Source organism: Gobius niger (assembly GCF_951799975.1).
Source record: "Gobius niger genome assembly, chromosome: 15".
Classification (NCBI taxonomy): Eukaryota; Metazoa; Chordata; class Actinopteri; order Gobiiformes; family Gobiidae; genus Gobius; species Gobius niger.
The window spans coordinates 24,122,586-24,146,837 of record NC_136866.1 but is presented as its reverse complement, the minus strand read 5'-3'; the positions used below and the strand labels follow the sequence as shown (position 1 = coordinate 24,146,837).

The window sequence follows — 24,252 nt, the reverse complement described above, 5'->3', positions numbered from 1 at the left end:
GCTCTATGTGGAATAGTGTATTTCCACTGAAGAATTCTCCAGTTTGTTGTTATTTTCGCTCCTCAGTGGAGAGCTGCGTCCAGTTGGAGCGCCGGCCATACATCAAGTGGTATCGGTTTCTCATGAATGAGTACGAGCATGAGCCCGATACCCGACACTGGCATCCCTAATTATTATTCACATTTTCATGGAGCTTCTGGACTACTACTTTTGGCACTGAATTTTAAAGATGGCAGACTCTTTCAAACTTTGTAATCAAATGTTTGGATGTTTTTGTATATTTAGCCTTCATCAGGCAACAGGAATATGGGGACAAGCCTTATTAACTACTTTTTAGTGTGACTTTTATCAGCAAAAATATACTAATTGCTACAATTACGATGACAAATTTAGTTGATGAAGTGAACACTGGTTGCAATCAGCCACAGAGCAATGACTGGAGTTGGTCTGAACCCATGATCGTAGTGCAGATGCTCTACACCCTCCTGATTCTGAAGTCATTTTAATTAATGTCGACATGTTTTTGCAGCTCATTTCTCCTTCTTCAATCCTGAAATCTAAAAGGAATGGATACTAGTAGCCCCTTCACAGTCTTCTAAAGGGATCTGTGCTTCATAATCGCTTTTTGCTTGAACTACTTCATATTTTATCACAGAATCAACAAGAGAAGTGCTCCTTCCTTTAGCCTCCCGGTGCAGCGCGCGGCGGGAGGTCTGTACTTTTGATTCAATTCATAGATAGTTTAAAAATCCTTCCGCTCCTTTCCCGCCCCCCGGGGTTCGTCAGTTCACTGCAGGTTCTTGAGGATGCGTCCGTAGCGGAAGTCATAAACGTGGCGGCACAGGTACACCAGGTCCGGGTCTATGTCCGAGGGCACACAGCGGTGAGAGGGCGGGGCGAAGTCCGGGCGGGTCGGCACCAAGCAGCCACTGCTGTGGGGAGCGCCTTCAGCACGCCGCTTCATCAAGGCACAAAATCTGAGCGGGAGAAATGAGAGGAGAGATGGGTTATGTCAATGTTTTTTTTAATGGTAATAATAATGATGATGATAATGATGAAGATCATAAGAATCTGGACGTGCGTAGCCTGGCAAGCTGCCTCACTTAAGACTCATTTATGCTCCCGGTTCAAAATGGATATGGTTATTTCCGTACTTATGCTCCATTACACAGAATCCGCTCAACAGTTGGACTAAAGGAGCTGTCCCTGTGCGTAGGGCTGTCAAGATAATCCCTTTATCGATTTATCGTGCAATGAATAACAGATAAACGAAACATTTTGGGGCCCGATATTTATCGTTTGTACATTTATTAGCATCCCCCCATTTTTCATTTGTAAAATTTGAAATCTAGATGAAGCAAATTGAGTTACATTATATTTCATGTTTATTGCAGCTTGTGTGGTATTTTAGGATATGATGATGCACATTTAGAACAAACTGTCAATTTTATGCCTGAGGGTTGACAGTATCGAGTATCGTTAGAGTCAATAATATCGTTTATCGCAATGCTTTACTGCAAGGGTAGGCAAGTTTGCTTCGAGGAGGGCCAATTTTCATCATTGCCAAAACACCAAGGGCCGAATCGCACCATTGTAGCTCAAAGTAAAGAACCATATATTTGGATGATTGGCCAGGAAATTTAAGAAATACTGACAGAATTTCCCGCATTTCAGAGTACTTTAACAGGTATTTGATCTCTTACTTGTATAATAATATTTCTCAAAATCACCTTGGGGGCCAGAGGTTCTGTGCTGGAGGGCCGGATTTGGCCCGCGAGCCTGACGTTGCCTACCCCTGCTTTACTGCCTCAATATATCGAACTTCAAATTTGTTATCGTTGTTAGAGAATTAACATTGGTGTTCGAGAGGACAGATGAAGAATAGGCAGCAGTCTGGATGTCTTATACAGGAGAAGCTCATTTACCATCGGTGCGTGACCCAGGGACATGAACTCGAGACATTGCGTTAGACCTACCATTCAAGTCTGTCTATGCTTTCACCTAAAAGGGATAAATACCCTCTCAGAGCGTCATACTGATATGCAAGTAACATTCAGTGACTGAGAGTGAGCGCCTGAGCGCCACAGTCAAGGCTATGACAGAGATAGTTCTACTTTACAGCTTGTCCCAGTATGATAAATAGCAATTTAATGTTATCCTCTAACAATCGTGACAGGCCCACTGTTGGTGCCGCCACAGCACGCAGTGAAGCTAAATAAACAGCTTAACTTTAAAATTGGCATTTCAATCTGCCAAAAAATAATTTCCACTTTCTTTATTTCTTCAGTCAGTGGGGTATTAAAAAAATGTGACGCTGACATATTTGTTAAACCTCTTAATCCCCGCCTTAGCTTCTTGACTGGACTTGACTACAGCCTATAGACCAGTCTAGCGCCTCATTTGAAAGCTAGGACCTACAAAATTATTTTTTCCTTGCGTTGTGACCATGTTGTCACATTTTAGTCGTATTTTTGCTGCGTTTTTGTTACAGTCGAGGTGCTCAGAACCATCCGCAAGAACTGCCAAACAGGAGCTGTCATATGGAGTATGAATAGACCTTAAAATAGTCTACGCCAAAGAGACAATTCTGGCCAAGCTGACAGTGGTTTTGGGCTTTTTTTTGTTACTCTACAATTTTTTATCTCAATCTCAATTAGGGGTGGATGGGCCATATTGTATCGCATATCGTTATCGCAATATTATGCTTAAAAAGTAAAGTGAAGGATATCACTGAATTAATCTTCCCAATAGGCGTAAGACTGAGACTTTGAAGTAATTTGTCCATTGTCAATTATATCATCAAATATATCGTTAATGTGATATTTCTTTTTTATATTGTGATATAGATTTTAGGTCATATCGCCCTGCCCTAATCTCAATCTATACTTTGGTCAATCTCAATAATCGTCAAGGGACTTTATAGTCGACAAGTTCAAATCATTTCTTTGGCAGAAACAGCTCCTAATTTTGGAGTGTGGACAAGACAATGGAAGATTTTTGCATTAAAGCAGTACTAACTAACTCTTGCCCCTAGAGGCCATACGCCCAACTGCAGGTGTCGTAGCACGTAGCGATTTTTTAACTTATTAATTGTCCGTCAGAGTAAATACTACGCTGACAGTAAAGACAAAGGGAGAGAGGGATATTGTACGTCCAATTACACAATGGAGATGATTTTTTTTCATTCAAACTTGGCTGTAAATACTGTTTAAGTGGTGCTAGCCCGCAGTTAGCTTTGCCCGTTAGCCCATTAGCCTGTTAGCTTCTTCTTCGTGATTCTATTAGTGTGTATTGGTGACACCGACCCGGAGGCAGCGAAGTTGCAATTGTGGTTTTCTGGCCATAGACACCAGGGGGAGATGAAAGACCCTCCAATCATCCCATTAACACTTGTATTACGCCCAGAGGGACTACGGAGAGGATTTATTAAGGTAAACAAGTTACTTAGTACTGCTTTAAATGAAACTGGAGGAAACCATTTGTTTTTGTCTGAGCTGAAGTTTGTATAACAGAATGAAATAATTGTGATACATTTTTTTTGCCATATCGTCCAGCCTTACTGTGCATCTGTTTTGGAAAGAGAAGGCAAATCGCCGCTCTAGAGACTTTTTATCGCCCGTGCTGTTAAATTTAGAGGCGGTCAAAGAGTTTAGAACAGATCACACGTCACATGCGACTGCTTTGCTCTGCGCCCGCTCCAGCAAACCCCCTGAGCGGACGTTTGTTTTGTTCACCCGGACGCGCGGTTGATGAAAGCGCGTCGCAGATGGCACGGCGATCCAAAAGACCACCACTGAATGAAACAAGCGTTCCACCTTGAAATGACTTTGAATGGAAGCTGGCGCATAACGTGGAGCAGGTCTGGAGGCTTGGAGGTGGTCTGTGCGAGCTAAAAGTGCATTGCCACTAACAGTTTGAATCCACAAAGAAGGCTTCTGGTATTTTGATGTGTTATGAATATCAAACAATGGCGACATAGCTCATACGAACGCTGCCTGTTGAGTGGCCCGCGGTTGTTCTTAAATGACGTCGGTTCCCGAACTCTACGGTCTGACTAAGCTCTTCACATAAACACATTGAGTCACCCTGTAACTAAATGCAGTGAAATCGACTGCATCTTCGATCTTCACACGCCTCATCTGAAAAACACAGGCTGCCGGAGCAAATGATCCGCTGTTTCCCGGATTCCATTAACAGCGCACAGTCACACAGGTGCGACGATAAATCAGACTTTCTGCTCAGCTCCGCAATTAGAAACCCCTTTCTTTTTTTTGAAAAGAGTCACCGCGAACTACAAACAAGTCATTAGTTTCCGAATATTATTGATTGTTCTTGTGAATAAAGCTAGAAAAAAAAAAGCCGGATTTGAACAGGTTTACTTGATTTCTGGTGACTCACAGGTAATTCAAGGCTTTTTAACGGCACACTGCGTAACAGTTTGGATTATACTACTGCCGACAAAAAAAACATGCTCCTCATGACCGGCTCGACACAGGAAAAGCTATTTTAGCGTTTGGTTATCAAAGAGTGGATCTGGATTAAAACCCATTTAGATCTCATTTGGCTGCTCTTAGTTACATCGCCATGGAGACGGGCTGTAGACGTCCCACTCCCAGTAAAGTCAACAATATAAATATGTGTCATAAAATAAAGCTTTATTTGTGTGAAATGCTTTAAACATAAATAATTTGAGATTTGGCTTAAACAAGGCTTTAATCCAGATTGATATTCCTGTGATAATGTTATCCGCGCCTTAAATGGACTGTACACGCAATGTCCTATGAGCCCAGACCTATTCACCACAACTGCCTCTAAAATCCTGTCACTGAAAAAGTTGTTACTTCAGGTCCGAAGTGCAGTTGCACGTATGACCTGAGGTGGCAGTAGTGAAAATAAAAGGGCCAACTTGCATCTAGACCGTTTAACCTCTTAACCCCCACCTGAACCGAGCACATTTTCTCCCGTTTGGCTTAGTTTACCCAAATCTTAAAGCTTCTGGACTGGAGCTTAAATGAGGCGTTACTTAATAGGCCAAGGTAACGCCTCATTTGAAAGCTAAGAACAGCTAAGAGCTACAAAACTGATCTAAACTGATCTTTTTCCTTGTGTTGTTGCCATATTGTCGACACTTTTTCCTGTTCTTTTTCCATCTCATTTTTGCCACTCTTTGCAATTTCATCGCTTTTGTCGTCACATTTTTGTTGCTCGTTTGTGACTTTTGTGTGCGTTTTCAGCTTTGTTTTATTTTATTCTAGTTTTCGTCGCCGTTTCGATGCTTTTTTTTCAAGAAGCTTCAGATTTGGGTAAAGCCAAATAATGTGAAAATGTGCTCGGTTAAGGTGGGGGTAAAGAGGTTATTGATTGGTTTCTGAGTTTTGTGAGCTGATTTAGGACCATTTTGTTGCACTGAATCCAAAATCCCATTGGTTTTGCTCAATCGCCAAATTTTGCCAAACGGTAGTTAGTGTCTTTATAATGTCTTCTGCCCTGGTGCCAGTCTGTCCACAATTAGGGGGGACTGGGCAGCTGTGTTTACGAACTAGCGCGTGTTAGTGACAATTTATGAAAGCGATATGCAGTACAGCCGCTTAAATGATATGATATGCAAGTTCAATTCTTAGAACAGACAAAAAATAAGACAAAAAAAATCATTGTTAACTGGCTACTGGTCACTCATTGTAACATCCTTAGGGTTGGTTGTAACAGTTCTACAGAAAGTGAAAATCATGAGCCTCACAGATTATAGAGATTGGAGAATCCACCGAGCACACAAACATGACCTAATGCAGAAAATGTTTAGATTCTGCATTGCAAACATGTTCTAGATCAGTTCAACCATCTCGCAACCCAATGTAGTGCATTTCACTACTAATATCAACATATGCTTCATTAAATTGACAAAACTGTTTTTTTTCCCATCAAACTGTGTTAAGCAAGGCATAAAAGTAGAAAACCTAGACTAAGACGAGGCTAAAGACGAGCTAATTAAGGAATATGACTAAAACTGTACTCTCATTCATTTCACTTGGGGTTTTGACGGCACGGTAGTACAGCGGCTAGCAGAGGGACCGTTGGCGCAGACGTGTGCAGTCGCGACAGCGCTTCTGTCAGTCTCCCCCAGGGGAAACTGAAGCTAAGCACGCAGCTTACCACCACCGAGTATGGAGGGAATGTAAAAATTGTCATGTCTGTGAAAGGTGCTCTATAATTACAGTTCTTCTTCTTCTTTGTTTGAGGCTGTGTTAGCAAAGAATAAACTTTACATTTGGCATAATTGACCATAAAACTAAATGAACAATCAATTTGCTTTTTCTTGTGTCAAAAATTATTTAGAAAAATGAAAAAATGACTGAGACTGAAGTGCGGACATTGGTTTTCGCGATATGAAGCACAGACTGCAATAACAGAGGCTCCTGCAGAGCAGTGGAACTAACCAGACTGAACCCCCTGCATTTGACATCATTGACAGGCATAATAATTTGACAGAAAACAACACAAAAGCAGTGAATGGGCGCGCTGGCATTGTCCTTACCTACAGTACTGGGCGAGGGGGAGGACGTAGCATCTGTCTTCGATGCAGGCCACACTGTTTTCATCCTGATGCCGAGAGGCGAAGATCTCATTCTGAAACAAACAGTGGGAGTAGACAGTGTCACGTCAACACCAGAGCCGCCGCGTGGTGCGGGCTGCAGGCGGCGCGCATGACAAGGCCCGCTTTGCAGTGTATGAAAGCTGTGAAAGCGAAAAATAATTCTCAAAATACTCCTTTCTCAACCCACACGAGCTATGTTTAGTTGTAAAAATAAGACATTCCTGCCTACACTTGGGCGTTACGGTGGCTGACTTTCTCGCACTTTTGCCTCATAGCGACAAAAAATAAGGATTCCCAGATGAGGTTTTCCCCCTTTCGAGTGCTCCGGTTTCCCCAATCCTAAACATGAACCATTGGGAATAACCTCCAGGTAGATGCTCTGGCTAAAGCTATAGTTCAAGATCTGGAGATGGTTTTGCACTGTGGTCCTGCTGTGGTGGGTGGGTCGAATTCCGAAATGGGATAAAGAACATCTGACACATGCTGTGTACTATACTAGTGGCAGCAGGGATCAAACTGAGGATATTTGAGAGGATGGGCTTCAACTAACGATTCTTTGATTGATCGATTGGCTGTGAAAGATGTATGAAAATGGTACCCTTTCAAATTCAGCAAATCCATCCATCCATCCATCCATCCATCCATCCATCCATCCCAGGGGTGTCCAAACGTTTTCATCGAGGGCCGAATATTATAGTGTATACAGCGATGAGGGCCACAGATCATTGGTCAGTGGAGTCAAACATTCAACAAGGTGCATTTAAGAAAGGTTAGGAGCCCCACACCTTTATTTAGGCTTGGAGACCACTCTGTCTCAACACAAAATGTCAGTTTTTTTTTAACTTGTAGTAAAAGCACTATACCTCTGGCGATGTATGCCATTTCAACAAGAAGCCTGAGGGCCACCAAAATTGGTCTGAGGCCCCCAGGCTGCACTTTGGGCACCCCTGATCTATCCCATCTATGCTGCCTCTAGGCCAGGACTCCCTTGAAAAAGAAGCTTTTAATCCCAGTGGGACTTTCCCGGTTAAATAAAGGTTGAATGAAAATAAAAAAATCCCAATCTATCTCTATCTATTCCTATCTATCTCTATCCAGTCATCCAATAATCGACTGGTTATTTTTGAAAGACCCTCCAATCATCCCATAAACACTTGTATTACTCGCACAGGGACTACGAAAAGGATTTATTAAGGTAAACACGTTACTTAGTTCTGCTTTAAGATGAGAATTTTAACTTTTTCACCTCAGAGTGCCTTGGATCGCTCTATAACCAGTCACTATTCCCTTTCTGCTTCTACTCTATCGAGAAGAGTTTGGTTTTAAGGACCCTGAGATGCTCACCTTCACTATATTTTCAACATTTCATTCATTGGTATCCTTAAAAAAGCCTTGACAAAGCTTTTATGCAAACAATGGTTAACACTAAAAGAATGTCTGATTTAGATATCCCTCGAACACTACAGGATGAGATCACGGGTTTGTGTGTGCAGTTCGTTGTAAGTTTCGCCATTATGCCAAACTTATATGAGTCCACAAAAGCTCGGCCCTGCTTTGTTTGCATGAGGGCAGCAGCAGGAATGAGATTCTTCGGTTTAACAATAGGGTGATATCAGCACAGAGAGAGATAATGACGACTCGATGGCGGTAACATTGAGACAGTCTCCTCCGGTCTGCGGCCTCACCTCCCCCTCAGCCATTATTTGACTGTACTGGACGTTACGGCTCCTGATAATGAGGGAGTCATTTCAATACCAAATTAGCAACTACATTATACAGCACCGCGAGCAAACTTCATTAAATACTGTACAACCACTTCTGTGAACGCCAAGTTTGCGTTTCTGTTCTGAAACGTACATCTTGAATCGATTTGCTGTTTTGTTTGTAATCGCAGTAAATACGCGTGCTTCTATTTTATGACTTTCATTAAAAGTCTTATATTTGGCGTAAATCAGGCTTTTTGGAAATCTTTCAGACACGTAAGCGGTGGTGCTTCATATTTTATCACTGAGTACATAGTCGTTACGCAAAATCGACTTTTTGGGGGCTTTCAACCATGTTACAATGTTGTTGCCTCATCAAAAGCACTCATGCATCATTGAGTAATCGTTATATCTCCCACGGCAACGGTTCAAAGTGTTGTGGCGCCTTTTTCTGATTTCAGCACATGGCATTTCTCTTCTCCAACATTGCTCTGTAACGTGCGCAGGGGAGTATCTGCTGAGCCACCTCACAGAGCAGTGAGAAGAAAAAACATCCGCCGAAGTTACGGGACAACAAAACAATAAGCACCCTCTGTCATTAGCACCGATGTCCGGCAGTAAAAGTTTGGAAACACTTTTTTGTGTTGTTTTATATCAAGAAGATGTACATTATAGACTCTCACTGATTAATTTATGAATGAACTTGTTTGGAATGATGTTTTAAAGCAGTACTAAGTAACTTGTTTACTTTGATAAATCCTTTCCATAGTCCCTCTGGGGGCAACACAAGTGTTAATGGGATGATTGGAGGGTCTTTCATCTCCCCGGTGTCTCTGGCCAGAAAACCACAATTGCAACTTCGCTGCCGAGTCGGAGTCAACACTACACACAATCGCGAAGAAGAAGCTAACAGGCTAACGGGCAAAGCTAAGTGCGGGCTAGCGCCACTTACAATAGCGCCAATAAAACAGTATTAGTAGTAGTAGTATTTACTCTCACGGACAATTAATGAGTAAAAAAACGCAACATGCTACGAGACCTGCAGTGGCGCTTATGGCCTCTAGGGGCATGAGTTACTTAGTACTGCTTTAAACAAAAAAATTGTGGAATATATTTGATTACTACTTTGCACTTTTGACATTTTTCAATGGGCTTCACAGGGGCTTGGAGAGCTTTTATGAAAGCCAAGACCTTCTAGTTTCTATAACTACGTGAAAGATCTGTGTGAAAACACAACTTACATCACATTTGCCGTTCCTAACCCAAATCATAATCCTAACCCCTAATCAGGGAATTAAATTTTTTATTGACCTTTGTTTCACCAGGATAGTCCCACTGAGATTAAGAATCTCTTTTTCAGGGGAGTCCTGGCCCCAGAGGGTAATCTATTGTACATGTTTTTAGTGGTAGGGGAAACCGGAGTACCCGGAGGAAACCTACGCAGACACGGGGAGAACATGGAAACTCCACACAGAAAGGCGTCCAGGTGGGAATCGAACCCAGGACCTTCTAGCTGTGAGGCATGAGCGCTAACCGCTGCGCCACCATGCCGCCCAAAATATATATATTTTGTTATTTCTTCCTTTTTTGTTTGTTACATAATCTCATGTGTTCATTCATAGCTTAATGCCTTCAATGAGAATCACACAATGTAAATAGTGTTTACATTGTGTGATTATGGTTAAGGTAAGGTATACTTTATTAATCCCTGTGATAGTATTGGTCAAGGGCCTTAACGGAAAATCTGTTTTTTTATAATGATTAAACACATTTCTATTATTTTACATAATATGCTTTTAAACAGACATCACATAACCTATCCACATTTTTTAAGCTTCATGGGCTTTATAAGGCGACTATTTGTTGTACTTTGTTCGAAATAGCCACAAACTGTAATAAACTCATGTTAATGAATAATCCATGTATTACTAACTAATGACACAGTGACCTGCATCAGACCGGGTATTTCATCAGCTGATGGGAAATGTATTTCAATCCATCGGTGGGAGAGATATAATATAAGTTTGTAATCATTCTGGGAGCCAACAAAAGTTATCTTGCGGACTGGAAACCCTTTTTAGATCAACATGTACATTTACTAACCAACTAAATGTGAGAAGGTGATCAAGATTTGTTTGACATGGTAAATGGTCTCAACTTATAAAGCACTTTTCTACCTTCTACCTTTACAGCAAGAAACCAGTCACCCATTCACTCTCTCATTCATTCACCGGTGTATGCAGACACTGGTTTGAAGTGGCAACATGTTAAAATCAAATCGTCCTAGTCTTTCAATGGAAAGTCATTTAGTTTTAGTAAAGATAAAGCCAAATGATTCCTTTGTTGTTTGAGTCACTACAATTTCATGCAAATATATATATATCTAAATACTAAATCTACAATACGGTTCCTTTGGCAGTGAAATTAAAAACTTTAATCCATCTTGTCATTTTTAGTTAGTTTTTCTTAGTCAACTAAAATATCTTGGGATTTTAGTAATAATTTTCATCATCGACTACTTTTAATTCAAGAAAATGAGAGGAAGCCGAGGCACTCTAAATTTGCAAGTGGGATTTTCTTTGTTTTATTCAAAGCGTCTTTATCCGAGTGTTTTTACACAATTTCGGAAGCATGTATTCTGCTTCTCCTGCAGCGATCCAGTGACTGCCTCTCCTCTTTTACTTTTCATTTAAATTTAGTCAGCAAAAATATTACTTTGACTAAAATTATGCCAAAATATTTCAGTCAATTATCACAAAAATCCTGAATAAAGAGAGAAACTAAAAATAACAAGAGGGGATAAATCACTGGCTTTGATTAATAGTATCTTGTTTTCCCGTTGAAAGTCTGTCAGATGTGTTGTTTCCCCGAACGTCACATCCATCACTCAGCCGTGATTTGGCAGCGTCACATTTTCGGTGGAGGAGTAATGTCTTTAAAAGTGGCACGAGCGGCGACGGGATCAACGCCAAACTGTCAGTAAACCCTTCAGCGCGCGCTCCATCATCCCACAGACCGCCTGCATTCACTTCATTATTTGTTACGGACAAAGGGAAGTGAGTCCAAGCGGTTTCCTCTTTTTTTCATTCGACCTTAGTTTAACCCGGGAGAGCCATGAGATTCTAATACAGGCAAAGAAGACACTATTGTACATGTTTTTAGTGATAGCGGACACCGGAGCACCCAAAGAAACCTGCTTAGTGGATAAGTGGGCTACAGCAAAAAGGTCTCTGTCAATGCTGGAACATAATTAGAGATCGGCCGATTTATCGGGCCGATATTTGGGGATTTTACAATATTGGCTATCGGCCGATCTAGCGCCGATAAAAGCCAGTTTTTCCAGGACCAAAAGCAATAAAGACTAGGTCTGCTTGATTATTGAAAAAATAATAATCGCGATTATTTTGGTCATAATTGAAATCCGATTATTTGTTGCCTTTAAAAAAAAAGTCTACATTTATTTGTATTTATTTATTTATTAATCCATTTTGAACAGTCATGAAAGTACAAATGATTTCAAGAATGCCTCGATTGAGGAGAGGTCTCTGTTTCACACCTGCCCCCTGCTGGCCAGCCCGCACACCTGCGCAAGTAAACTGAGCAGCGCGGCCTGATGACATCATCACATGGCGCAGTTTGTTTTTGAGCCATGGCACATGAAATGCAAAGGGAAAATAATCCCAGTGGCATGAAATAATAATAATAATAATAATATATATATATTTTCAATGATGTTAATTTAATAATCGTTTAGTGTAATAATCTAAATTGTAATCGAATTTTGAAAGAGCGAAGTCAGGGATGAATCCTCCCACAACTTCCTAGGTCTCAGAGGAACAGAGAAACATCGCAATGAAAATTGGTTAGTAACAAGTTTGACTGAAGTTAGTTAGTCACTAAGGCAATATATATACAGTATTTGCACGCTGCTTGTTATTTTGAAGCACAAAACCTGGAGAATTCAACCACTGAGTTAGTTTTAACCTCCGCAATTGTATTTTTGACCGCAGTGCAAAATGCTGCTGCTAGCAACAGTGCGCTAATGCTAATGGGAGCTAATCAAAGCTGAGACAGAACTGATTCAATCACCTAAAGTACTACAATTAGATTAGCCTCTGCTGGAGTGGCCAAGTATTTATGTTTTTACAGGATTATAGACCAGACATTTAGAAAAATATCGCTCAAAAATATTGGCCGAGCATATCAGCATCGGCCTTAGAAAAAAAAACATATCGGTAACGTAACCATGTCCCGCGTGAATGCAGATGACGCATAGTCGTGAATTTTTATTTTTATTTTTATGTATAGGTTTTTTTTTATTTTCAACACTACTTCCATTGTGTGATTGTCATTGAAGACCTTTAACTATGAATGGGATTATTTAGGAAACGGGTGAAACAACTCAAAATATGTTTTATGTTTTAAATTCTTCAAAATTGCCACCCTATATTCTTGGCTGAGCTTCATAAGGTCGGGTTTTTGTCATTGCTTTTTGTGCTCATGTCAAGCAAAAACATCCACATTACATGTCACATGAGCTACAACACACGACATCGCCCAAGTTCCCTTCTGTGACTTTCTGTTTCGTTTGCAGCTTCAGCACGGCCTGATAAACACACTTTGAGCTCAACACGGCTCAGAACTGATCAAACATAATCCAGGAAGAACACACTGTTAAATAAAACAGGATTACCTGAGGGTTACTCAAAACTGCGTGAAATACTACTGTGTCTTTTGACGAGGGAACAACATGACAACACAGTTTAAAGCTCAATAAAGTTGATTTTGCTGCATGGTACGCCTCCTTTGAAGAGGATTTTAATAGCTGTGAATATGGCAGAGTCTGGACTCACCTCACAGTGTGCGCTGGGGTCACGACCTCCCTGTGTGTGCTCTGGTCTGTAGTACCAGAACAAGCTCATCATCAGCTCCCCTGAAACAAACAAACAGGGTCAATTTGGAACATGACTTTATTTCATTCTGGTTAAACAATATGTATCTGGAATCATATAAATTGCCTAAACGTTACAAGAAGATGTTTAACTATTGCACTAATATATTGACTTTCCATGGTTTCATGTAGGAGATGGGGTATTTACTCAAAACAGCACCTACAAACTCCAGATTCTCCAGTCTTGCACTTTACAATGTTGTGAAGGTTTGCTCCGAAGGATTTTTCAATATCTAATTCCTAGCCCGATGTCTTAAAGGGACTATACAGAGTTTAAAAATGTTAAAATTAAGTATTTTCCTCCCCCTACATGTTCCAACAATGTCCTAAGGTGTAGAATGATCTCAGACCTGTTCACCACAACTGCCTCTAAAATCCTGCACTGTCACTCAAAAAGGTATTAATTCGGGTCCAAAGTGCCGTCATGCACGAGCTTAATATAGAACCTGCAGTTACACATAAGGCCTGAGGTGGCAGTAGTGAGTATAAAATGGCTAACTTGCATCTAGCCCCTTTAAGCTTTGAACTCCAAAAATATAAAGTGACTTCTTCCACTAACAACTAGCTTTTCCGGGTTTCCGTGGGGCATAAAATTAATTGTGCCAAAGTCAAGGCTTTAAATGTCATTCAGACTGGCATTAAAGGGACTATACACAGTTTAAAAAATTTAAAACTAAGTATTTTCCTCCCTCCTAGCAATGTCCTAATGTGTAGAATGAGCTCAGACCAGTTCACCACAACTGCCTCTAAAATCCTGCACTGTCACTCAAGAAGGTGTTACTTCGGGTCCGAAGTGCCGTCATGCACGAGCTTAATATAGAAGCTGCAGTTACATGTATGACCTGTGTAACTGTGTAACAGTAATGAGTATAAAATGGCCAACTTGCCTCTAGCCCCTTTAAGACAGGAAATATGCAGCAAAAAAAATGTCTGCATAAAGACACATTAAAATGGCATTATATAAAGCATTAAATTTAACTTGCGTCTGCATGTATAGACCCTGCTTATTCAAAAACTAAACAGCATGTCTCAAATCTTTGTAACTATTATGTCAACAAAATAAAACCATACATTTAAATGTGCATGTACATATAATGTACAGCAAAAGTTTCGAATGTATTTGTTTTTCCTAATTCCACTGCTCCCCGTTTCTCTCGTCCCGTACCTGATTTGGGGTCCTCCCACAGGGCGGAGATCTTGGCGACGTAGGGGAGGGACTTCTTCCTGGGGCCGGAGCGCAGCAGCACCGTGTCCCGGACGTGGATGACCTCTCCGTCTCGCTCCACGCCCTCGTAACACTGACGCAACGCCGTCTCCTCCTCCCCCTGAGAGAAAAAGAGAGAGAGAGGGGGGGGGCACTGTGTCAAGCTTCAGTCTTACCATTATAATTGTGCAGGGGTTCTTTTGTCATTTATATTCTGTATTACATTCTCAAAAGCGGCTTCACAATTTCAATGCATTTCCATCTGCTGTCACACTCTGCTGTCACACTCGGGAAGGAAACTTTTGGTAGCCAGAGTCGCCCCTGGGCAATGGTGACAGATGCACGGCTGCCACTTTCTGCCAGTGGCCCCTCCAGCACAAGCAATTACACTTTCACACAGTCAAAGCAGGTGACGTGTCTTTCCCAAGAACAAACGGCAAATACGAGACTCAAAAACTGCATCCTTAGAGAAGGAAATCTCGGGGAATAATCCCTAACTTTGACTTTTCTAACCACGGTTGTTCCAAGCAACAAATAGAATAGTTCAGATCAAGATATTATACAATTAATCTGGCCAGTGTCGCTTATGAGAGTGAACAAGCCAAAATACAAATCTTCTATTTATGTTTTAAGATAAACATTTACAGCGCAGTGCATTCTTGTCCAAGCAAAGAGCATTAACATGAAAAATGAACCACTAAGTCAGGGGTGCCCAAAGTCTGGCCAATTCTCGTTGGCCCTCTGGCTTCTTGCCGAGTTGGCACACGACTCAAGAGATGTTATTTTTACTGCAAGTTTAATAATTCAACATTTCAACCTTAGTAATAAACACTTAAACATTTCAGAGTGAGATAGATGTGGCATTGCAGTTCAAAGCCTAAAGGTGCGGTTGTGGTTAAAGCTTTGATAAAAGCAGTAAGATGGATGTTTCACTGCATTATCCATCGATCTATCGCTCTTCAAGTCCTGTTTATTTCAATTAGGGCCCGGCCGATATGGATTTTTGGGGTTCGATACGGATGCCGATATGAAGGAGGTTGGCATGGCCGACAGCCGATATATAGGCCAAAATTTTAAGTAATTTATTTTTTGTCTAATCTCTCAAATAGCCTCTAGTTTTCAATCACAGAAATATATCTCTTAGAGGTCGACCTATGTGGGTGTTTCTAAGGCTCATGCCAATACACACCAACAACAAAAATGTCTCCGCTATAATTCTGTGTATGATGCTTCTACACATGCCAGTGTTTAAATGTGACAGCAGGGGGCGCTGTATGGGGGGCATGGGCTGATTTATTTAGGACATTCATGTTTACTGTGGTGGCACGTTAGCACAGCGGTTAGCGCTTGTGCATCACCTCTCTGTGTGGAGTTTGCATGTTCTCCCCGTGTCTGCGTAGGTTTCCCCTACCTCTAAAAACTTCTTCTTCTGCTTCTTCTGACTCTTCTGACTATGACTCTCCTTCTTCTGACTCTTCTGCCTATGACTCTGACTCTCCTTCTTCTGACTCTTCTGCCTATGACTCTCCTTCTTCTGACTCTTCTGCCTATGACTCTGACTCTCCTTCTTCTGACTCTTCTTCTGACTCTTCTTCTGACTCTTCTTCTGACTATGACTCTGACTCTCCTTCTTCTGACTCTTCTGCCTATGACTCTGACTCTCCTTCTTCTGACTCTTCTTCTGACTCTTCTTACTATGACTCTCCTTCTTCTGACTCTTCTTCTGACTCTGACTCTCCTTCTTCTGACTCTTCTTCTGACTCTTCTTACTATGACTCTCCTTCTTCTGACTCTTCTTCTGACTCTGACTCTCCTTCTTCTGACTCTTCTTCTGACTCTGACTCTCCTTCTTCTGACTCTTCTTCTGACTCTTCTGCCTATGACTCTGACTCTGCTTCTTCTGACTCTTCTTCTTCTGACTCTTCTTCTGACTCTTCTTCTGACTCTTCTTCTTCTGACTCTTCTTCTTCTGACTCTTCTTCTTCTGACTCTTCTTCTGACTCTTCTTCTGACTCTTCTTCTGACTCTTCTTCTGACTCTTCTGACTATGACTCTGACTCTGCTTCTTCTGACTCCTCTTCTGACCTTTCTGAGTCTTCTGACTCGGTGCAAAAATCTGGCTGATAGCCGATATTGAAAATTCACAAATATTAGCCTGATATATCGTCCGGCCAATATATCAGTTGGGCCTGATTTCAATATGAGCCCCAAGATGAGAAATAACGCTTAATGCTGCTCTGCTTTGCCGGTGTTTTTATACTTAAATACGTTTTTTTTTTTTCTCTTGTGTTATTATGGAAAGCACTTTGGTCTACGAAGCGTTGTTGTAAAGTTCTATAGAAATAAACTTTGACTGACTGACTTTTTTTTTCAGAACATGTTTGTAGAGATCTAAACTACAGGGTTGGCAGGATTTATACATAAGAAGATCTAATGGAGCCTTTGCGATTGCGACAATTTAAACTGTGTGACTCCCAAGTTTCTGAACCCCAACATTTTTTACTTTTTCCAGCCTTAGTTGAACGTACCGCGATGAAGACCTCCCTCTCCACAGGCACTCCGACCGGCCTCCATCCGTTCGTGGCCCGGCGGCGGCTGACCTTCTTCTGTTTGGTGGCGCTCAGGGCGGGGGCCGGAGGCAGCTGCTTCTGGGACAGTCGCGTGCGCCCCGCGGACACAGAACCGTTTGTCTCTTTGGGGGAGGAGGAGGAGGATTTCGCGGAGGTTTTGGTCGACGTCTTGGCGGGCTGCGGACATTCTTTGGCCAGTTTTAACCGGGCCGGGGGCTGTGGGGGCAGCAGTTGTGGTTTGGTGGTTTTGGTGGATGTCGGGACAGTGGACAGTGGACAGTTGGACATGGGGAGGGAGGAGGACACCATCAGCGACGGGCTGTGGTCGCCCTGAGGGGACGAGTAGCTCTCTGCAAACACAACAGAGATATTAGGGGCATGAAAACTCAAGCTGCGATCAAAGGGAACCTGTTCTTATCTCATGAATCAGTTCAACTATAAATACCACACATTTGTCAGGGATTATCTCGCCTCCAGCCAACAATGTTTAGAAGAAAACTCACAGGTTCACAATACAATTAGTCACACTATGGGGTCCATAATTAACAAGACAATATATTTACACATACTTCCTTGACAGAATGGGAAGTGAAAGAAAATAATAAAATAAATACCACTTACTATGGCAATCCTTTTACTTAATTTATTTACTCACAAATATGTTGAAATGGCGACAAATAAGCACAAGCAATTTAACTAATGCTCCTTCCAGACATGGGCCAGTCCTTAAAGGGTCTATCTCAATGGTTTGGAGACTAGTTAGAGACTAGTTGGAGACTCGAGTTGCCACTGGTCCCCCAGAGATAGACGAGTCATCAGGTCAAGCAGTTGTGTCGCCAATAAGGATGGGACGATAATGAAATTTGGGGTCAAGATTTTCCTGATGTAAATAATTGCAATTAAAGATATTATCACGATATTTGCCTATGGTCTAAAAAAAATCACTGAAACTGCAGAAATGATGGGGATTGGGCAATTATTAAATATTCCTCTTCCTTGTCTGCAGTAATGTCATATTGAGTCAGACATAAAGTAAGTATTTAAAGGCACACTGTGTAACATTTTGGACTATACAGTTGTCATCTATGCAAAACATGCAGCTGATGAGCAGCTCGACACAGAAAATGCTATTTCTGCTGTGGGTAATCAAAGAATGGATTTGGATGAGGAACTAACTTACTGAAATCTCCATGGAGACGAACCCACTCCCGCTTAAGGACTGGTTGTCTGATGGATTTAGCGATTATCTTCTAGCATGCTAATCAGGATAATCAAAAAATGTGGCGATCGATTAATTGCCGCATTTTGTATCGCGATTAACGATATTATTGTTTATCGTCCCATCCCGAGTCGCGAGAACTATTTGTTGTCCTCAACCTGTGAGATGTTCCAGTGATGTCCCTGTAATGTCTCCGAGACCTGTCGAACTCCATATGTCTCTGAGATCTCCTTGGTATCCGACAGGTCTCAGAGACATTGCCGGGACATCAGAGAAACATCTCACATGAGGACAACAAATAGTGTTTGCAACGTTGCCACAGCCGCTTGAGACCACGGAGACCATGTGGAGACTACGCTGAAATAGAACTTGTTCGTTTTCACTGAGACTATCTGGAGACTCGCCTTATCTCCAGGGACCAGCAGCGACTCTAGTCTCCAACTAGTCTCCAGGTCGGTGAGATAGGCCCTTTGTATGTAACGCAATCAAAGAGTTGTGGAGACGTTCAGTTGTGTCTATGCAACGTCTCCGCAACTCTCCTCCTTACATAAGCACCCCCTGAATTAATGGTCTTGTTTTGTTGATAATTACAAAAAAAAAAAAAATCTTTAAAAAAAATGTCCCTTATTTTTTGTTTTTAAACTCAATACATCAGGCTTTGATACAAAAAATCTCTCATGAAAAAAAAAAGTAAGTTGGAGTCTTTAAGAGGTGTTGTTGCAAGTGTGCAAAGTAAACCTCATATTAAGAAAATTGAAATAAAAGCTGGGTCCCTTTAAACAGAGAAAGAAAATCTGGCTAAAATTTCCACAAGAACGACTGTGTTTTCACCTGCAGCGTCTCGCCTTCAGGATTCAAATCTCAAACAATTCCTCACCTGTTTTGATGCTGTGCGTACACCCGGTGCATCCCGCGCTGAACGTGCACCCCCTGCTGGAGACGGGGGGCATCGCTCTGAAGGCGCAGCCGCCCATCCGGCACGCCTCTCCGAAACACGGCGCCCCCACCTGGTTGCAGTAGGCCGGGTGCGCCAGGCCCGACCCGCCGTGGGACTCCCTGGGATCCAGCAGCTTGGACTCTCTCATCTGACCCGAGCACAGACTGGACGGGGCGTAATTCAGCGACCGAGAGGCCACGGTCGGCGACGTGGCTCCGGCGTGTGGGGGGTGGGCGATGTGGACGTAGTAGCTGGAGAAGCAGTGGTCGGCGGTGCACAGGCACGGGTGGGGGCTCAGGGTGAGGGCGGTGTGCGGATGGGAGTGGGTGAGTGATGGGGACGTGACCAGGCATTCGCGTTTGACCGGAGTCAAGGCCGACTTCAGCTGCTGATTGTTGGACTCGCTGAACGGCTGCTGCCCCAGGAAGAAAGCCAAGCGGTGGCAGTACTCCACGGAGCCCTTGGACAAGACAAATGGGCACAGCACAACTCTTAGCGTCATTGTGAGAGGAAACATTACAGGATTGACGTCAAAATTTGATGTAACCCAAAACAAGTAAAACATCTTTTAGGTCAGTGTTTCCCAACCAGGGGTACGGGGACCCCTGGGGGTACCAGAGGACCTAGCAGGGGGTACTTGAAACTATTTTAGATTAAAAAAAGGGGGAAATTGAACATAATTTTTTATAGGAAAAGCTATATTTTTCAGGAAAATGTGTTGCCATGGGAGAATTTTACATTACAACATTGTCCTTTTTCTTACAAATACCATTTTTAAGTAATTACTTTCTAAATAAACTCCAACACCCCTGAGGTAGGGGGTACACAGATGACCATTGAAAGGCCCAAGAGGTACACAAGACAATAAAGGTTGGGAACCACTGTTTTAGGTTACAGCCAGGCCAGTGTAACGCCTCATTTGAAAGCTTAGACCTACCCCATTAAAGGGATATTTCAGGGTTGTTGACATAGGGCCTCATTTCCTAGTTATCCAGAGTGTTGTTGATTTGGATTGTGGAGATGTTTTTTTTTTTGTAATTCATGCAGTTCTTATATTTGAAGAGTTTCGTGGCGCTAGGCTAGTGTAAGGCTAGCGCATGTCTATGGTATCAGCTAGCCTGCATTAAAAAAACAGTCTGACCCGCTCCACAGTGCACCTAAGGCAAATCAACGCCAGACTAACCATATAAATGTCTGTGTCGATAGAATAACTTTTGGAATAAAACTGACCTTGCATCACATGAATGATCGTATTTTGAGGGACTATTTTCTAGCAGATCACTCCACCACTGTGTAGCTTATACAACCACAAAGCTGATGCTGCTCAAAAATAAGTTATTGTAGATGCAAAATGGTTAAAATTACTCTATCGGCACAGACATTTATATGGTTAGTCTGGTGTTATAAGTGATTTGCCTCAGGTGCACTGTGGAGCGGGTCAGACTGTTTTTAATGCAGGCTAGCTGATACCGTAGAAATGCGCTAGCCTTGCACCAGCCTAGCGCCACGAAACTATTCAAATATAAGAACTGCATGAATTACAAAAACAATATCTCCAGAAATCAGCAACACTCTGGATAACTAGGAAATGAGGCCCTATGTCAATAATCCTGAAATATCCCTTTAATCTAAACAGACCTTTTTCCTCGAATTGTTGCAACAGTGTCGTCACATTTTTGATCTTTTTTTCATCGCGTGTTTGTTGCACTTTCATCACAATCTTGTTTTTTTGTCACGTTTTTGTCCCTCTCCTGTCACACATTCGCTTTTTCATCGCTTTTTTTGTCTCCTTTTGTCGCTATTTTGACACTTTTTTCAAGAGGCCCTTCGAATAGACAAACTGTCACAACATAACACTTAGCATCGTTGTGAGAGGAAACATTTTAGGGTTGACGTAATAATCATCGCGATCAAAAATAAGCAAATTCAGTTACATTCATCGCTTTAACTGGTTAGTCAATAATACCCAAACCTACTGAAATAAACATTCCTCAATCTGCATCTTCTTGACATTATTCTCATGAACGGCAAGTATATTTTACAGTCAGTTGTTATCAGTGAAATTGTGTGAAAATCCTGGTCTTGGCAAACGTTTGGGTTATTAATAGAACAACATCAATATTATTTATTAAAACAGATTTCTATTTGTTGCATTAAAAGTGATTTACATTTAGTTTGTAATGGAGGATTATAACAGCTGGCTCTATATCAAAGCTTTAATCATGATATTTAAGGAATGTTTCGTTCGAGCACTATTTACACTACAAAGACCATGATCCTTTGCACTGTTTCCGTGTAGCAAGCATTAATAAATTACTGTTATAAATCCTTATTTTAAGATAAGATATTGGCTTCATTAAGGGTTCAAAAGACTCTTTCCAGAGATAAATTACCTTTCAACAACACAGTGAACTTTCTCTACAATATGCAGAAATCTTCAGCCCACGATTTCAGGAAGTCTTCATGACACTACAGTTATAACAATATTATTATGAGGAAGTCTGATGTTGATTATCCTTGTATTCTTAAAGAGATTAGATGTAAGTGGGTCATTTTATGCTCACTACTGCCACCTCAGGTCTTACGTGTAACTGCAGCCTCTATATTAAGCTCATGCATGACGGCACTTTGGACCTGAATTGAGTGACAGTGCAGGATTTTAGAGGCAGTTGGAACATGTAGGGGGAGGAAAATACTTAGTTTTAACAATTTTGAACTCCGTATAGTCCCTTTAAAGGGTCTTCTGTCCAAAGCCATTCATTTCAAACTCATTTCTTACATACCAGTTCTTCACAGGGATGTGTTTATAAGCCGTAAAAGGATCACTTTTAGGGCTTAGTGTGGCAGTGAAAAAAAAGTTTAACCTCCTAACCCCCGTCTTAACCAAGCATATTCGACTTTACCCAAATCAAAAACCTTCCAGGAAAAACGGTGAAAGCAGCGCCAAAAATGAGACATAAATGAGGATGAAAACGCAGCAAAACAGGTGAGGACAACACACGGGAAAGTTTTGTAGTCTTTACACTGGCCTAGAGGCTGCAAGCTCTGGTCAAGAAGCTTTTAGATTTGGGTAAAGCCGAACTGAAGAAAATGCACACAGTTAAGTTTTGAGCTTGTCTGATTTATGTATACTGTTGTATTGTTATATTGATGGGTAATCCTTGTTGGGGTTTTTTGACCAATAAAAATTATACATACGCAATTCATGGGTCAGTGTAAAGGTTTGTCAGAATATGGAAACCCTTTTAACTTTTATTGACAAGCCAAAACCCCATGTATACACTTGATACAAGGGGGTGGGTAGGTGGGTTTTTGCTACTTCCTGGGCTTGCAATGTGAAAAATCAATAAACCATAAAATGCACATCAATGATTTTAGTGCTAGACAGCTGTCCAATAAAATAGAAGTAACCACGATGACGGTCTTACCTTCGGGGAGCAGCAGTAGTACGGCCCGAGCTCCGCCTCCATCTGCTCCTCCTTGACCTGCTTCAGCGGGTACGGCAGCATGCTCCTGGACTGGTATCCCGGTTTGGTCAGGCGATGGGTGCAGTTGTTCGTGTCCCACTCCACTTTGGGCTCAAAATCGCTCTTGCTCTTGCAGTCCGAGCCCGAGCGGCCGAGCGAGGAAGGAGACGCCGCCGCCGCCGCAGCAGCAGCAGCAGCAGCCGCCGCCGCCGCCGCCTTCTTGCCCTTGTGTTTCGAGTGGCGCCCTTTGTATTTGACGCGAGTGTGCTGCTTTATGGTGGCGGGAGTTTGGGCCTTGCAGTCGGAGGCAGTCGCAGTAGTCGTCGCAGTAGTCGTAGCAGTAGTAGTGGTAGTCGACGGCGGGTTTTTCACTCTTTCCTTAGCAGTCGCCGATGTGCTAGTTAGCTTTAGCAAGGCAGCAGCGTTGAGACCCGCTAACCGTCTTGGCGCCGGGGCGTCCAGACTCTCCCGACTTAGCAGCTCAAAATGATTAGCTCGCACCTTGGCTTTCTTCTTCTTAGCCTTCGAGCTTTGGCACATTTTTGGAGATCCGGACACTTTTGCGGAAAGCCCGGGGGGATTTGCCTTCGCGGTCGTTTTAGTAGTAGTCGTCGTCTCTCCGTCTGCAGCGCCCTCTACCGTCGCAGCCTCGTCCTGCTTCCTGGCCTGTTTAGCGGCGGGTTGGCTGTCCCACGGCCTCTCGAGCAGCAGGCTGTTGACCGCCTCTGCGTTGAGCGACGCCAGTCTGCGCTTGCGCGGCTGCAGCACATGCATGTAGTCGGCGATGCAGGCGTTGTGCGATTTCGATTTGTGTTTCGGCAGCGACTTCCCCTCCTTCTTGCCTTTCCGACACTTGTGTTTGTGGGATAAATGTCTACAGTGGCTTTCTTTTCTCGATTTTTGCCCGGAGGCTCCCTGACTTTCCTCCAGTCGCGTTAAAATCACGTGACAGCTAAGCCCCTCCCCTTCGGCCCCAGCTCTCCCCCGAAGCGGATACGACTTTCGGTCGCGCTTCTTCTCTCGCCTCCGATCCAGCTTTTTGTTCTGATCCGCTAACTTCCCCTTCGTGTGCGCCATCTTCTTCTTTTTGCTCTTCTTCACGACATCGCCGATCTTCTTGGTCCGGCCGAACCGCAGCGACCGCTCGGGGCAGGGCTCGTCCATGGCGCCACCATGTGTCCAGAGAGGGGACTGCTGCACCCACTCCGCGGTGCGCCTCAGCTGGAGGGAAGCCTTCTGCCGCGCCTGAGTCATCACATGCTTCTACGCAGGGCCTGGACAGGAGAAGCAGAGACTGAGATTAGGATTATGGACCTGCTTTTAGGCACCTTAACATTTGTATTTTCAGTTTTACAGCTTGGAATAAATTCTCTGTATCAAAAGGGCCATAGTCTGTGTTGGTTTGAGTCTTAAAGGTGCATTATGCAACTTTTTATGTGGGAAAAAAAGTCGATATTTGTCTGTATTTGACATTGTAGTGACCCAGACCCATCACAGTGGTCTCTACAACACTCCAGGATCAATTTTTGTGTAGGTTTTCTAGTGAGAGGCTCTGTCAGCAGTGAAAACCTTCCAAACAATTGATCCAGGGGTGTCCTACAAACCACTG

The 24,252-nt window shown here is 42.6% G+C and overlaps 1 protein-coding gene across 1 annotated transcript in view; it reads right to left on the bottom strand.

Moving 5' to 3' along the window:
• Positions 1-270: 270 nt before the first annotated feature.
• LOC306975214 (uncharacterized protein) overlaps positions 271-24,252 on the bottom strand; it is a 62,385-nt gene continuing 38,403 nt past the window's right edge. Inside the window, exons 2-8 of the mRNA XM_079572677.1 lie at positions 22,605-23,917; positions 19,117-19,636; positions 16,979-17,370; positions 14,412-14,571; positions 13,149-13,228; positions 6,533-6,624; positions 271-977 (exon numbers count right to left, since the gene is read on the bottom strand). Of these exons, the coding sequence (XP_079428803.1) occupies positions 788-977; positions 6,533-6,624; positions 13,149-13,228; positions 14,412-14,571; positions 16,979-17,370; positions 19,117-19,636; positions 22,605-23,897 (2,727 nt within the window). The 5' untranslated portion in view covers positions 23,898-23,917 and the 3' untranslated portion in view covers positions 271-787. The remainder of the gene's footprint in view (positions 978-6,532; positions 6,625-13,148; positions 13,229-14,411; positions 14,572-16,978; positions 17,371-19,116; positions 19,637-22,604; positions 23,918-24,252) is intronic.